A 14,876-nucleotide genomic window follows, 5' to 3' on the forward strand; every position below is an offset into this window, starting at 1 on the left:
AACATACCCGTTAGACTTCAGTTCCCATATACGGGTTATCCAATGACTTACCCATACACTCGGAGGTAGCAGCAGCGGCCAGCGCCAGCTCCTCCTCCAGATTATTTGGCTTGCAGCTCGTCGTCTTCCAGTGCGTGCGGAGGCCAGATGCGCTGATATACTTCTTGTCACAACCCTGACATACGTACGGTCGGTCGTTGGTGTGAAGCCTCTTGTGTAGCTTCAGATGTACAAACTGGGTGAATTTCTGTGGGCACAGATCACACGCGTACGGCTTCTGGCCACTGTGGAGCCTCAAATGCGTCTTCAGATTGGATGTGGATGAGAATCGTTTCTTACAGATATCACATTGATGTGGTTTTTCGCCAGTGTGCACCAGATGGTGCTTCTGCAGATGGGCAAGCTGGGTGAACGATTTAGTACAGACGTTACACTTGAAGGGACGCTCGCCCGAATGTGTGCGAAGATGTACCTTCAGGTTTGACAACTGACCGAACGTTTTACTGCAGACGTTACATTCGTAGTGCATTTTGCCGTCCCGTTTCCTTAGCGGATACGGTAAACTCCGGTAACCACGGGATCCGGGACTACCGGGACTCATTGGGCTACCACTTCGCGAGTAGGATCCACCGTCCGGGCTTAGACTGCTGGGTGGCGAACATCGTCCGGGCGACATGTGCGTTAGAGGTGGCAAGGGTTGCATCAGCGGGTGACCTAACGGCAGTTGTCCCTTCGCCTGCAGCTGAACATAGCCACTAGGGGACGGGATCGTGTGCGTTGTCAGTCTCTCGTAGTGGCCACCGTTCAGGGGAGGCGAATACGTTGAGCTGGGGGTACTGTTGATTACCGTTCCACTCGGCGATGGGTAGCTGTAACCGTAGCTGTGTACGGCCGGATCGTACGGACCGGGAGAAGGAACCTGCTGCGGTCGATGTTCACTGCTGTATATGATCGTCGGTGACTGAGATTCGCGGTGATCGATACTTATGAGCTTGGGTTCTGGTATCGGTTGATGAACGCTTTCTCCCGGTTCCATCGGAGTCTGTGAACTGGAATCCGGACTACAGGCGGTTCCGTATCGATGTGATTTTTTGTATGAGTAGGCCATTTCAGTAGGTGAAGTTGGAGGGGGTGTAGCATTCGGTTGTCTCCTTAGGGGATCATCTACCGGGGTTCGGTTTCCGGTCAGTATCGTTTCTAGAATGCTGGAGCTTGGTGGAGTATAGCGAATAAAAGATGCAGCGGGGCTGGTTGTTTCCGGTTCATAGTATGCCTTGCTTAGTGGTACGATCGTTTCGGGAACCGCTTCCAGAACGATAACCGTACTTGTCGCGGTCTTAGTTTCCCGTGCCGCTACAGCTTCTTCCTCTTCGGCTATCTCCTCCTTCACGCCCGGCTGCTTAAAATTTTTGTTGTTCTTGAACTCATACTTCAATGGCATTTTCATTTTAACCTTTCGGTATTCATTCTTATCACAATTTTCCGTTTTCAGACTGGCTTCCTTCGGTTCTATTGCCTTTTTCGAACAATCCAACACATAATTGTGTTCACTTTCGCTGTCGCTGGAATCCTCTGGTGGAGTAAAACCATCCTCGTGGTACCCATTGCTGTGGTAGCCTTCATCTGATCTCACCGAGCCGTCATTTGGCGTTAGTTGATGCTCGTAGTGAGCTTCTTTTCCGTTTTGGGAAATGGGAGAATCAGCATCCGGTCCTTTTGCAGCTCGTAACGGTAGCGGACTTTGCTCTCGAATCACAATTCTTATTGGGGATCGATCGTGCAGTTCGGTTGTGGTCCTCGTTTCGCGCAGCACAGTCTGGTGCATCTGATGCTTGGAGGGAGGAACGACCACCGTCGGTTGCATTGTCGTTGACGTTGCAGCCGGTGGCGAAGGACTCGGCGTCGGAGCATTACGGATTGCCGGCAGATACAGACCCATGACGTGTTTCACGTGGTTGTAGGCCACCTCCGACGGAACCGGTGCTTTGGTAATCGTCGCATAAGTTTTCCTCAGCGTTTCCTCCCGACAGATCGAGTAGGTTGCCCGTTCCGGATCGATATCGTAACCGAGCCGTTTGGCAAAGTCCCGACAGTACCACACCATCAGTTCCTCATTGGGCATAATATCACGGATCGTGTAGAAGTAGATGTGCTCTTGGTGCTGACAGGCGACCAGATTCATCACGGAGAAACTGTACGCCGATGCGACATATCGCATCCAGTTGGACTGCGCCGGATCTGACCCATCCAGGTAGTAGAAGTCACTGTCTTTGAATATCTGTTGGAAAGTGCGAATGAAATGCGAGAGAGATAATTAGTCAACACCGAACAGTAGTTTGCTTAGTTGGTGAAAGACCAGCTGCCGATCTAGACGATAGATACCTTAATATTCCCGTAGGAAACATGTCGTAGCTCTTGCACCTTTTAGTAGTTCCGAACGGATACAATATTTACAATATTTGGAAGTAGTTGGAGTGGTTGAGTTCAGAGGGAAGTTATATGGAAGAAAGAAGAGAAATACATAACAATGATTAGTAAAAGCGATACCAATTCCGCAGACCGTCGAAAACATAAAATATCGAGAAGGATTAGTTTGGATTATTATTCGTATCGTTAAAGGATCCCGTAAAGCAATTATTGATATCGCGTTTCATTTCGAAATAGACACGACAGAAGCGACCATGACAAAGACATTTTTTTTGTCGATTGGCGGCGTCTCGCGGAGTAAGGGTAGCCGGCAATGGTTGGCTGGTCGACGAGGTCATATTATGACACAATTAAATTCAACCCTACAGTAATGCGAACAGACAACCGAGACCTCCTTGCATGGGGGGGTTGGACGTTTATCTTTTTCCGCAACAAAGAAATTATACATCCAATGAAAACAAAGACTATCCGACGGGTAAGCGCCTCCACCACCATCGACTTAATGGCAGAGAAAATAATATCATAGTGGGTGTAAAACTCCTCCCACCGAAAGGACTCAGCCGTCAGCGATGCATTTTTATTGTTGTCCATTGTGAAACGAGAAAAAAGCGGTAGTCGTTTTGTTGATATAAACTAGTGAATGGATGATATCCGGCACCGATGGTGCAGATTTTCTGAGGCAGCCGACTGATTGATTGATTCACATTTTTGTTTTGTCTGGTGCAATTATTTTGAATGGTTTTGTATATAATGTGATAATTTTATTGTGTAGAAAGAGGTACGGGTCTTTGTGAATTTTTGGTGTGTTCTTTATTATCGCAAGGGCGTATCAAAATTTGCGCCCGGGACAAAATGTGACTTGCAGCTCTAGCTTTGGTTCAGAGAGCAAAAAAAATCGGTTTGATTAACTACAAAAAAGCTGGTCCTTAGGATTGCTTTGTCACCCCCAAAAAACGTTGCACCCCTCTTCGATACGTCACTCAAATCGGATGAAAAAAACTAGAAGGAAGTTATGTTAGGGACCATTCTATTGTAGTATCGTTGTAGAGTGATAAGCCTTAATCAGTAAATTGAGCTATATTTCGATTCAAATTAGAAACAAAACAATCGTTAGGCGATTATATGCTACTCGTTGGCTTCTTCAGCATTTTAAATATGAACTTTTATGTAGAATTACTAATCAGATATAGGAAGACGTAGATGATCGATGAATGATTTTTAAAAACTTTCTCTTTCAATCAATTAAATTGTCACAATCAATTATACATTATATTATATTATAATTATATTAATTATATATTTTTGCGTGTGCTTCTGTGGCTCAGTCATTCAACGAGGTGCTTTGTAATCTAATGTTTCTCGGTTCAAGTCGCGCGCTGTTGCTATCGATATTTTGTTTTCATTCGATTTCAAACCATGTAATATTCCAATCACACAATTTTACATGTTCTTTAATATAAGTTTGTGTGAAATTCGACGCTCCAGTTATGTGCATCTTATGAGACGTAAAATCACATGATTTTTTTCGAACTGTGTCCGTCTAACTAAGTAGAACGGGTTCATATTCCCGGGTTCAAAAATTCCACAGTATCACTTTTATTCGTGTCAGGGCTTTCTACTCCGTCGACAGTATTTTGCTCACATTTGATTGCGCAGTAATAATTTTCACGACCGATTTCATATAAAATTTTTTTGGTGTGTATAATCTATACACATCTAGAAAAATCGTGTGAATTTATATCTTCTGATACCGCATATGTACGAGTGTAAAAATTAACTCTGACATATTTTTGGGTGCTGAAACATGAAAATTGGAAGATGAAGTATGTTTGACACATACTTAAAAAATGTCATTTTACGATTTGTGTTGTAATAAATTGTAATAAGCGTCACCAGTACACACAAAAAAATTGAATTTTACGGGTGACTTAATCCCTCATACGATGTAATTCATAAAGACCTAATTCGTCAAATGACGGAAAATTTTATTTGTAATGACTTAATGTTAGATGAGCTTGAATTTTACTGGTTTCGACTGTAACTTGCGTTCGACTAGCAGGTGCGACTGTATGAATTTAAATGAACCTTTTAGCGGTCAAGCAGATGCATGCTTCTGTGGCTCAGTCGATTATCAGACGGACTTGCGATCCAATGATTCTCGGTTCAAGTCGCGGTGGGTTGCTACAAAATTCTTTTTTTTTTATTTCAATGAATTTCATATCATGGAGTTTTAGACATAATATTAAATGTTCATCCACGTAAATTTGCGTGAATTGCGACGCTCCATTTATGTGCATCTAATAAGATGTAAAAATTTTTAAGTGTGTAGTTGGGAATTGTATCGTTTGGAGAATTCTGTCACCTGTAAAATTCATAAATTTTTTCTGTGTTGTAATCGCAAACTGATAAGTATAATTCTAAACACTTAGAACAAATCGTGTAAATTCTCATTTCTATAGATGCATACAAATGAAGTGTCGCAATTCACTTTAATTTACCATTCAAAGCATGTGAAAAGGAATCACATCGTTAACTTCACAGTTAATTTGGCTGAAGTTGACACCGAAACAGACACAATTTTCTTACATGTTAATAGATGTAATATTCTCTCATCATCCAAGCAATTACGGTATAGTTGAATTTACGTCAAGTGTCAGTTTAATTTTTCTCAGAGTGTATACAAACTAAGAAAAATTTACAGCTTTATAGATGCACATAAAAGGAGCGTCGCGATTCACTTACATTCACAATTCAAAGCATGTAAAGATAAGTCATATCAGTAACTTCACAGTTACTTTAGCTGAAACTTACATTGATATAGACGCAAAAATATTATGTCGTCACCGAAGAAATTACGGCATGCTTGAATTCAAGTCAAGCGTAAATTTCATGTTTCTAAGAGTGTACCATTTCGAAAAAAAAAACTTTTAATTTACGTCTTTTTAGATGCACATAAATGGAGCGTCGCAGTTCAAGCAAATTTACATGAAAGAACATTGAATATTGTGTCTAAAATTCCAAGACGTGAAATTCATTGAAATAAAAAAAAATGAATTCAGATAGCGACTTGAACCGAGAAACATTGGATCGCAAAGTACGTCTGTTAATCGACTGAGCCACAGTAGCACACATCTGCTTGGTTGATAAAAGGTGCATTTAAATGCATACAGTCTCACCCGCTAGCCGAAACCAGTAAAATTCAAGCTAGGTTAACATTAAGTAAATTCATCTGAAATTTTCCGTCATTATGAGGGATTAAGTCACCTGTAAAATTAATTTTTTTTTGTGTGTAGTTTATACTTGAGGACCAAACTATTTCTCGTAGACTATACCGATTCTGCTTTTCCGGTTTTAGATGTCGTCAAATAACAATGGGAAGGAACTCACTTCGATATCTCAGAAATGATTGAAACATTTTTCACACAATTTCGTTTGATGCCGAACCTAACCTTACTTACTTTCAACATAATTGAACTAAAAATCGAGTCAGTTTTGAACCTGATGCTTATATCGAATTTTCTTACACCCTCGTTGCTTAGTGCGAACTCAACACACTTTCGTGAAAAGTTTTTGTTTGATGAAACTACCCTAGGTCAGGCAAAAAAAATTAAATGCAGAAATATTAACAAACAAACCCTTCTTAATCCGCCTAGTGGTGTGACAAAGCCTTTCTCTTTCCATTTAAATAGTCCCATTTAAACATTCATAACATTCACAGATTGAAATATTTTGTGAATTTACATCAATTTTCATGCACATATTTAGAGCAGGCAGTTGAATGGAAAGTTACATTACGGTTCTAAGCGTTTTTTTAAGGGGCGGATAGAGTCTAACACTTTTGAAAAATCATTTATTATTTTCTTTGTACTTTCTCATAGTAAAACATTTCAAGAATATTCTGTGAAATTTTCAAGTATATCGGAATAACACTCAGCAAGTTTTGGGGGTGTATCTTTGCTTATCTCATACTGCGAAGAAGTAAGAGCTCGGCATACAGGCCCAAGATTTCTGCTTCGATCGACTTAAAAATTTGACAAAAAATTCTTGAAATGTTTCATTATAACAAATTATAAAACTACAATGATCAGCCCCATGGGGTTGTTCGAGCCATTGATGTGGAACAAGGCAACCAAAATTTCTAATGATCTACAATAAAATAGTCCAATCAATCGTCACACTTTTGAACACTTTGAACACTTCTCTTCACCAAGTTTGTGTTCAAGTTTTGTATGCAAGCAGTTGTTTTTATAACGTTTCTTTACCATTACTACCATTCTGCGATTTCGGTTGAAGCGATAAACTTTTTCTCATTATGAATCGAGCTCATCTTACATAAATTGGAAATTAATCTTTTGCACTCCAAATTTACCATGGGGTAGTTGTCAATTTCTCAGGCGAAACGACATAACATGGAATTTCATTCGAACTTGCATGACATAAGATCAGAGCATACCAATTAAAGCTTCAAATCGTTTTATGGCCCTTTTTGTCTTGCTGTCTAGCAACAACCTACCTCTAGCATGCTACGCGTAGAACTGAAATGTTAGCTATAATTTTGTTTGTATTTATAGATTCGCGTGCTTCCAACAGGTTCGCTAATCCTTTGATATATCGCTTACTTTATCCGTGGTCTATGGCAGGGAAATTCGATATGCCGTAGATTTTTGGCAGACAAAATAGGACACCGCTCGCTACTAATCAAAATTTCTATGATATACAATTAAAAATACATGGCTATGAACATTCAAATCAATACGTAGAAATATTTCCAATGAAATGGTTACATAATATTAATAATTGCAAATATAATTTATCATGCAAAACATTTGAATTTATTTTGTTGCACGATAATTCTGAAAAAATTCTCGAAAATCATGATTTTTGCATTGTTTAGACCCTACCAACCAAACCAACCCTCCACCCTGTCTTGTTCATTGAAAAATCAATGCAATCTAATTTAATTTTACATCGATCATGGTTTTAAATCAAATTTTCGATTCAACTTATGTCGATTTCATCATACTATTCATTTACATATCGTGTAAATTTCATTATATTTTCTATATTCCTCGGCCATTAGTATTGTGAGGGTTTTTTACACATTTCATTTGAAATAACGCGATTTTTGATGTAATATAAGATAATCGCGAAAAAAACAAGTTTTTGCGTAATGAAGAAAATTTTGCGTAATGAAGAAATACCTGGAAATGGCTGAAGCCTGTAGGGCGCGTAAAACCACGTGGCTTGCTGGGCGTATTACATTTCTCTCCATGCGCTCTCGATGTGGCCGGGTGGCCAAGAAAATTTTGATATTTTCGGTTACAAGTTTGATTACATCACATAAAATCCAATAAAGCTACCGCTTGTTTGGCAGCCTTGCTGAGCCGATTTTATTCTTCTGTCATGTTTCGTTACGTTACCAGGGAACTAAAATGGAGCCGCCATAGAAATCGACTTACCTTCACAAAAAAAACTTTCACTTCATTTTTGTCGCGACAACATATATGTTTTTATGCACTACTCGCATCTAAATTAAATTATCTAGACATTGTCAGGATAGATTTTTGATCTATGCTTTTGAAGGCGAGATATTCAATAAACAAGTTGAAAGTTGCCGTTTTCAGTCATGCAATTCTTCCTTCAGAAAAAAAGAATTTCCCGACCGCTAAAGTCAATGAACCATTCGGAAATTCTCACAGAATATTCTAACGTGAAACGTGAAAATAGCCCTCTAAAACGCCCTAAAACACATTGGCCTCAGCCCTTAAGATCTACTACAGGGTGGCAAGTAAATTGCAGATTTCAATTTCCCAGTTTTTCCGGTTTGCGAGACAAAAAATCTTGGTTTTTGGAATAACCGCAAATCGCCTCTTTTTAATCAAATATTCTTTTAATTCAAGCCTCAAATCGATATTTCATGTCCAATAAAGAACATTATAATAGACCCGCTAATTGAGGATTTAGGTATTTGGCGGCTATCTCGATGCATAAATAGTAAATATTTATTATTACTAGTGCCTATAAGAAAAGCATACAGCCCTTTTTTCATATTGTGGATTTGGTTACACGTTACGATTTCTTCCTCGCGCATATGACTGTTTTTATTATTTTTTGGTATACATATGATAACACAATATGATAAACCAACAAGGAAAATAAATCAATAAGAAACTTCAAAGCATTTTGTACAGAGCTTTCTTCGTTCCTTCCGAAGGTGCAAGTGAAACTCTCAGTACGGCGGTAAAATTTTAAACGGCATGATGGTAAAGCGAACCTAAAACAATATCGCCACTGCCAGGGCTTCGGCCATGGTACAACCATTTGTCATACGGACATACGCTCAATTATAGTAATTTGCTTGCAAACACGTCTAATGAACAGATTGTCCTGATCTGATTGGGATGGAAACCATAGACAATAAAATTCAAATTCTCGTGTTATAAAACTTAATATAAAACCTGTTTTAATCCATCTAGTGGTGTAATGATGCCTTTCTCATATTACTAATATTTTAAAAAATATCACCAGAAGATTTTGTGAAGAAATTTTTTTTTCAATCTTGAATAAAATAAGAAACTTTCTTTGGGTATAAACTAACATAACCTTTTCAAATTGTAAACAATTATGTCAAGTTGATAAGAATTTTTCTTTATTTTGCATCGTCGCACTAAATGATTAAACACACTTTGCCCTATAGTTCTGGAACCGGAAATCGAACCCGGATGAAATTAAACAGCAACCTATAAGACTGTAGGAACTTTTATATGAGCCTGTTTGTGGATATTGATCAAATCATCTCTGTGAAAATTGAGTGAGTCTCGTTTTAAACTTTTTGACTACTACTTCTGGTACTTATGGAACCAGGATCTTGGAACCATTATAGCCGAAGTCGGTTCGTTTAGTAAGTAACTAATATAGCCTACAAATTGAATCAGTTTTAAGCCAAATCTAGAAGAATTTTACCCTTCGTCGCTCTAAATGACGGTGTGAAATTCAATAGCAACCTACAGGACTATGGGATTTTTTTTATGAGTGACATTATTTGACACACACCCACATACATTGCTCTGCTCGATGAACTGTGTCGAATTATATAGAACACTTAGCCTTTCGGGTCAGTTTCCACTGGTCAATTTTTCAAGTGATGGTATAAACTTTCTTTATGAGAAAGGCAATAAGTGTACTTTTATTTAAAAGCATCTTTATCATGATTTTGCAATTACACTAACAAGTAGGTACAAATTGAAGGATTAGAAATTTATACATTTTTCACCTGAAAAATATAAATTTTAATGTGGCAACACTGCACGCTATACAAAATTGAACAAAGCACGCTGTGAATGGAGTAAAGCCGCACGTACCGTCGCGTATCAGTTTTGCATCGACATTTTTTTTCGATTATAGAGGTTTTAACATTGTTGTCATTCACCTCACCAGAAAAGTTTTCTGACCCTATATGCCGCGTTGGGAATCGAACCCATGTGGGCAGGGTGAAAAGCATCGACTTACTCATCACGCTATACCCGTTCTCCTGCATCATCATTTTGAATGTTTTGACGCTCATCGCTCTATAATTTCGGAAACGGAAGTCGGATCTGGATGAAATTGCACAGTACATTGAAAGACAATAAGAGCTTTAATTTGAATGATAAATCTTGAAAAACGGCTCAACCGTTGCTGAGAAATCGAAGTGAGTTCCGTTGTTGGACTTTTTCTTCACTATTATCGGTGCTTTCGGAAGCGGAACCCGGAGACTAGTAGTCCCAAAGTAGTTTTATATAATCACTAATAACTAATAAGATCCGGGTACTTTTTGAAAAATTTCAAGACCTTTTATTTGCTGCTTAGTTTGCTTAGTTAGTTTCTTTTTTCGAAAATTATCACATATTTCCTTGTAATTCCGGAACTGGAAGTGGGATCCAAATAAAACTTACGAAAATTGTATAAGGCTATAAGACCTTTCATTTAAATCTAAGTTTGTGAGAATCGGTTCTAGCACATAGAATCAGAAGAAAAAATTAATCTCAAACAAGTCTAAGCGGATTGAAATCGGTTTGACCATCTCTGAGAAAATCAAGCAGCAGGAAAAATCATTTGAAGACATTTTCCGATTTCATCGAGCTGATTCGAATGGTATGTAATATGATGGGTCTTCGTGACTCCGATAGTCGTTCTTTCCAGAAATTTTATATCCTTTCTATTTTGAAACATATACTCCTTGTTCCATGGTATTGGATTATAAAAAACAGTAAATTAATAACTGCATGTATTAATTTAGATTTATATAAAAGAAAATCGTGCACTTGGCATATTTTCAATTGATTTACTTCTTGGATCGATACTTCTGTTAAAGTGCTCAGCAACAAAATACTGTATTGTATGATTGGATTCATCTATTCCTAACAGAAATCAGCAATATTAGCTCAAGTGACACGTTGCACTAGTTATTCAGAGATGTCTACTTCATCATAGACTCTCTTCATGCTCTTAATTTCAATTATAAGGATTGCATCGAATTGCTACAATACATTCCACATTTTTCGATGTTCAGCAATATTTACATCACTTTGTGGATTTTACATAAACATAATCATGATTAAATCCTTAAAAATTTACAACAATAAGTATCAATAAACTATAATTTATATTGAGATAAAAACATCGAAAGTCCACTTTATTCATCCTTATTCGGAGGCTTTTCTTGCTTTGTTTTTATTATTACCTACACGAATTTTTGTACCACCTCCGAACATTTTCGTTGTTAGTCAGTTAGTTCTATTGATTCAACCTTTCCAACAAAAACTAGAAACAAACTGGTTAGTTCACGGAAGGAACTATTCTAGTTAGTAGCTCCCTGATAGGCCTTAAATTACGTAACGGCTGGTTACGAGCACCACACCTCGCTAAAAAACTTACCCTCCAGAAATACCGCCACAACTGCTTATCACTGGGATGACTGGGTGTCCGGACACCTTCGAATGGGCCGAACCGGGTCCCACGCGGTATCACTCCTGTGCTCCATACGCCCTCGGTCTGCGAAAGAAAATAGTATCACAAAGGAGTAAAACCACGTTGAGTTCGTTTGCTGGACCACAATCGCACAGCAACCGCTTACCGTCGTCGTTGGCGTCGACAGGACCAACGATGGTTTGAGTGTCAAACTGCGGGGCAGGGTTTTCTCTGCCCGATTCGGGAAGCCTTTGTCGCATGCCACATCCGGCACGATGTACACGGCCAGCCGCTCAAAGTCCTCCTCTCGCATACGCGTCACGTCGTAGTCCTGCTGGACGTTCGGCGTCACGCTCCGGGGTGATTGCGTTCCGGCCATGGTGATTAGCTACGAGGAGAAGAAATGAAACGAAAGAAAACAAGGTTAGAAAATTCCTTTGTTGTCTGAAGGTGAGAGCCGCCGTCGGGCTGTGCGATAAATAAGAAATGTCAGAAGGTGGATCGGACAGCGGACAGCCCAGGGTTGAGCCTCCGCAGTAGTCGGGAGGTGGTAAGGGGTAAGGAAGTCAAGGTCAGCAGAGGGATTATGCAATCGCTTTTTGTGTCGTGTCTCGCTCCGAACAGTGGCGCAGTAGATTTCCGTGCGCCTGTATGACGATAACGATGATGCCACACATGCACTGCACCTGCAATCCACCCACAACCGAAGGGGAAAGCAGTCCAACGGGAATGGAAAACTTTTTACTTAGCATGTCTAAAATCGCAATTTATCGATTTGCTCGACACAGTGCTATTGGAAGGGTTGCGTCTTCCACCTCCTGCACTGGTTGTAGTTACTTCCGCCCATGGTCAGTTGAAAGAAAGTGAGAAACCACCATCTCGGAGGCCACGATTGTTTTTCAATGCGTCGCATACACATGCACATGCAGCAAACGGTGAGGTAACTTTTTCCGCTTCAGCAAATGAAAGTGAAATATCAAAGGTCGTGTAGGAAACTACTGCCGTGCACAGAAAACGTTTTTCCGTGTTCTAACGTGGGAACGGAAAGGCCACAATATCGAACGGAAGGTGCCCGTGTCACGGTGGCCGTGTGACATTTGGATGATTTCTACCACTGAATGGTGCTCAAACGCCCGAACTTATGCAATCCACTGCGAATCTGTACACACACCGGAAAACGATCGGCTGGATCCACAGCTTCAAGGCAACTTTTTTCACCAATAATCCTCCGGAAATAGAAAGTGAGTTTTGGCAGGTCCAAAAGTTAACTGGTAAAATTGCACGGAAATGCAAATTTCGATGATATTCCGACTGACATAACTATGCACCGAGTGCTTCCGACAAAGGATTCGCTGCAATCTGCACTACGCAAAGCAGCATCAACGAGGAAGATTACCGTCATCGCATCCCGTTGTCGATGTCTAGATACAGGCGCACTTTCGCAACTTCATTCACGCTCTTAGTCCGCGTTACCGTAGGTTAGGTACGCCCTACCCGGGGCTTAAAACATTCGAGTGGAATGGAAGAGGATGGGGAAGCATGGGATGGAACCGTAGTAGGAAAACCACTGCCTTACTCAACACAGTCTACATTAGGGCGATTTGTCTGGCTCTCATCCACTCTCTCTCTCACTCTTTCGGCTTCGCGTTGTCGACTGAGCTAATGCTTCCGGTATTGAGAACCGAGTTGTACTGTCAGTTACTATGGCGCTAAAGAACCGATTGCTCTTTACGATCACTCTCGTTCTCACCATCTCATTCTGAATTGGTCGAGTAGACAAGTTCGGAGAGCGGATCTTATCAAACTGCACTTCTAGTGGGATGTTAAATTGTGTTGCATTCGATACCGATCCTAAGGGAACTGTAAATAGTATACTGTTTGCAATGATAGTGCTGCCAGATTGAAATGAGGGCTGCCTGAATTCAGATAGGTTGCGTGAAAGGTGATGCCTTACCCATCGCGTTTTACCCGTCCCCTAATTATCATTTTAAAGCTTGCACGGAAAACTTTTATTGCTTATTTTGATAAATGATTCATTTCGATTGAAACATCATTTTTAAATTTCTCGACAAGATTTTTATATTCATGTTTTACTTATATACTGAAATAGAGTATCAAAAATTATGTGGTAATGACATACCTACACAGTTGGAATTTTATGCACGATTTGAAAATTACATGACTTATAATTACTATATAAATTCAGAACCGGGGGTCGGATCCGGATTAAATTTAAAAGTTTTGTATATAATCACGGGCCCTTTTATTTGAACCTAAGTTTGATTTTTTTTACGTTTTTTGATTCGTAGCTTTAAGTGGCGAATTCCTATTTTTAACCAACTTTACCCTATAATTTCGGAACATTTGAATCTAAGTTTGTGAAAATCGGTTCAGCCGTCTCTGAGAAAAGTTAGTGTATTTATTTTAATTTTTTTCTTATATCACCCTGCAAATCCGGAGCCGAAAGTCAGATTCGAATCGTAACAGGCCCGTGCGTAGGGGGAATGAATTTCGAATCAAATTCGAGTGAACGAAAAAATCCATGTAGAATTCAATATAAAATCCCAAACAATGCGGACCCCAGTGCAGTAATTTAAGGCAAAATGTTTTTAATTTTGCAAAAGTCGCCATTATTCGACAGGCACAGATATTTATAACAACTATAAAATGGCCGTAAGTATATTTATATGAGTGGAAGGATAGCAAGTGTCGCCTATAAAGAAGCTGGAAGTCAAATTGTTTGTTTATATCGGCAAAGTTCCATAACAACTCAGTAAATTATCACCTAACTTGGCACAGATACTTTTTACTTTTTTTACTTTTTTTCGGAGGTTGTCCAAAAGGGGTGTTTATTGCAGTGATGGCCCAGTACATGAGCCAGCTCTCATACAGTCCGTGTGCTGTACCTTTCCAAAACCACGCACACGAAGTCTGAAGCTTACCCTCGTGTGCCGTGTTGCTATTACATCGAGAGTCGTATGCTTCGAAGAACCAACTCGCGATGCTGGCTCATCTGTTGGCTCACGAGCTGGAATGGGGAGCTAGCTCGTGAGCTGAGTTGGGTGTCCGTTTTTTTACTTAATAATATAATATAACTTTTAAGCACACAGTGTCCGCTCTTGTATTGTCTCTTGTCAGTAGGTGGACTACACAAATAGCACACGCTCATGAATCTGGTTTGAAAAGCACAGCACACGAGTTTAATAGGCACACACTTCAGGTATAGAGCAGCTCGTGTGTTGAGCTCGGACATCACTGGTTTATTGTAAAATTTATCTTATATAACGCGAGTGTATGTAAGTCTCAGCATAACTACGAAACAACTAAACGAATCGCCCCCAAGTTTGGCACATGTACCAAACAAAAATGGGAATCGATATTTTATGTTTTGTGTTCTTCAACACAAATACTGTCTACACTACTAAGGATCATGGAGGAGATCTGGAGTAAGTTCACTGACAAAGGGGGAGTTCAACGTAAAATTTCTTCGATGAGAAACG

At 39.6% G+C, this 14,876-nt stretch overlaps 1 protein-coding gene across 7 annotated transcripts in view; it reads right to left on the reverse strand.

The window, feature by feature from the left end:
* Positions 1 to 14,876, reverse strand: part of LOC131437739 (PR domain zinc finger protein 1) — a 153,225-nt gene that overhangs the window by 12,283 nt on the left and 126,066 nt on the right. For 4 of the 7 annotated variants that reach the window (XM_058607281.1, XM_058607280.1, XM_058607279.1 and 1 more), the window contains exons 3-6: positions 11,543 to 11,764; positions 11,344 to 11,460; positions 2,383 to 2,421; positions 52 to 2,278 (exon numbers count right to left, since the gene is read on the reverse strand). In XM_058607281.1, coding sequence (XP_058463264.1) covers positions 52 to 2,278; positions 2,383 to 2,421; positions 11,344 to 11,460; positions 11,543 to 11,755 — 2,596 coding nt within the window. In that variant the 5' untranslated portion in view covers positions 11,756 to 11,764. Of the gene's footprint in view, positions 1 to 51; positions 2,279 to 2,382; positions 2,422 to 11,343; positions 11,461 to 11,542; positions 11,765 to 12,547; positions 12,745 to 12,772; positions 12,896 to 14,876 lie in introns of those variants that run through there. The other 3 variants (XM_058607278.1, XM_058607283.1, XM_058607284.1) reach the window with 3 other exon arrangements.

Source organism: Malaya genurostris, chromosome 3, assembly GCF_030247185.1.
Source record: "Malaya genurostris strain Urasoe2022 chromosome 3, Malgen_1.1, whole genome shotgun sequence".
Classification (NCBI taxonomy): Eukaryota; Metazoa; Arthropoda; class Insecta; order Diptera; family Culicidae; genus Malaya; species Malaya genurostris.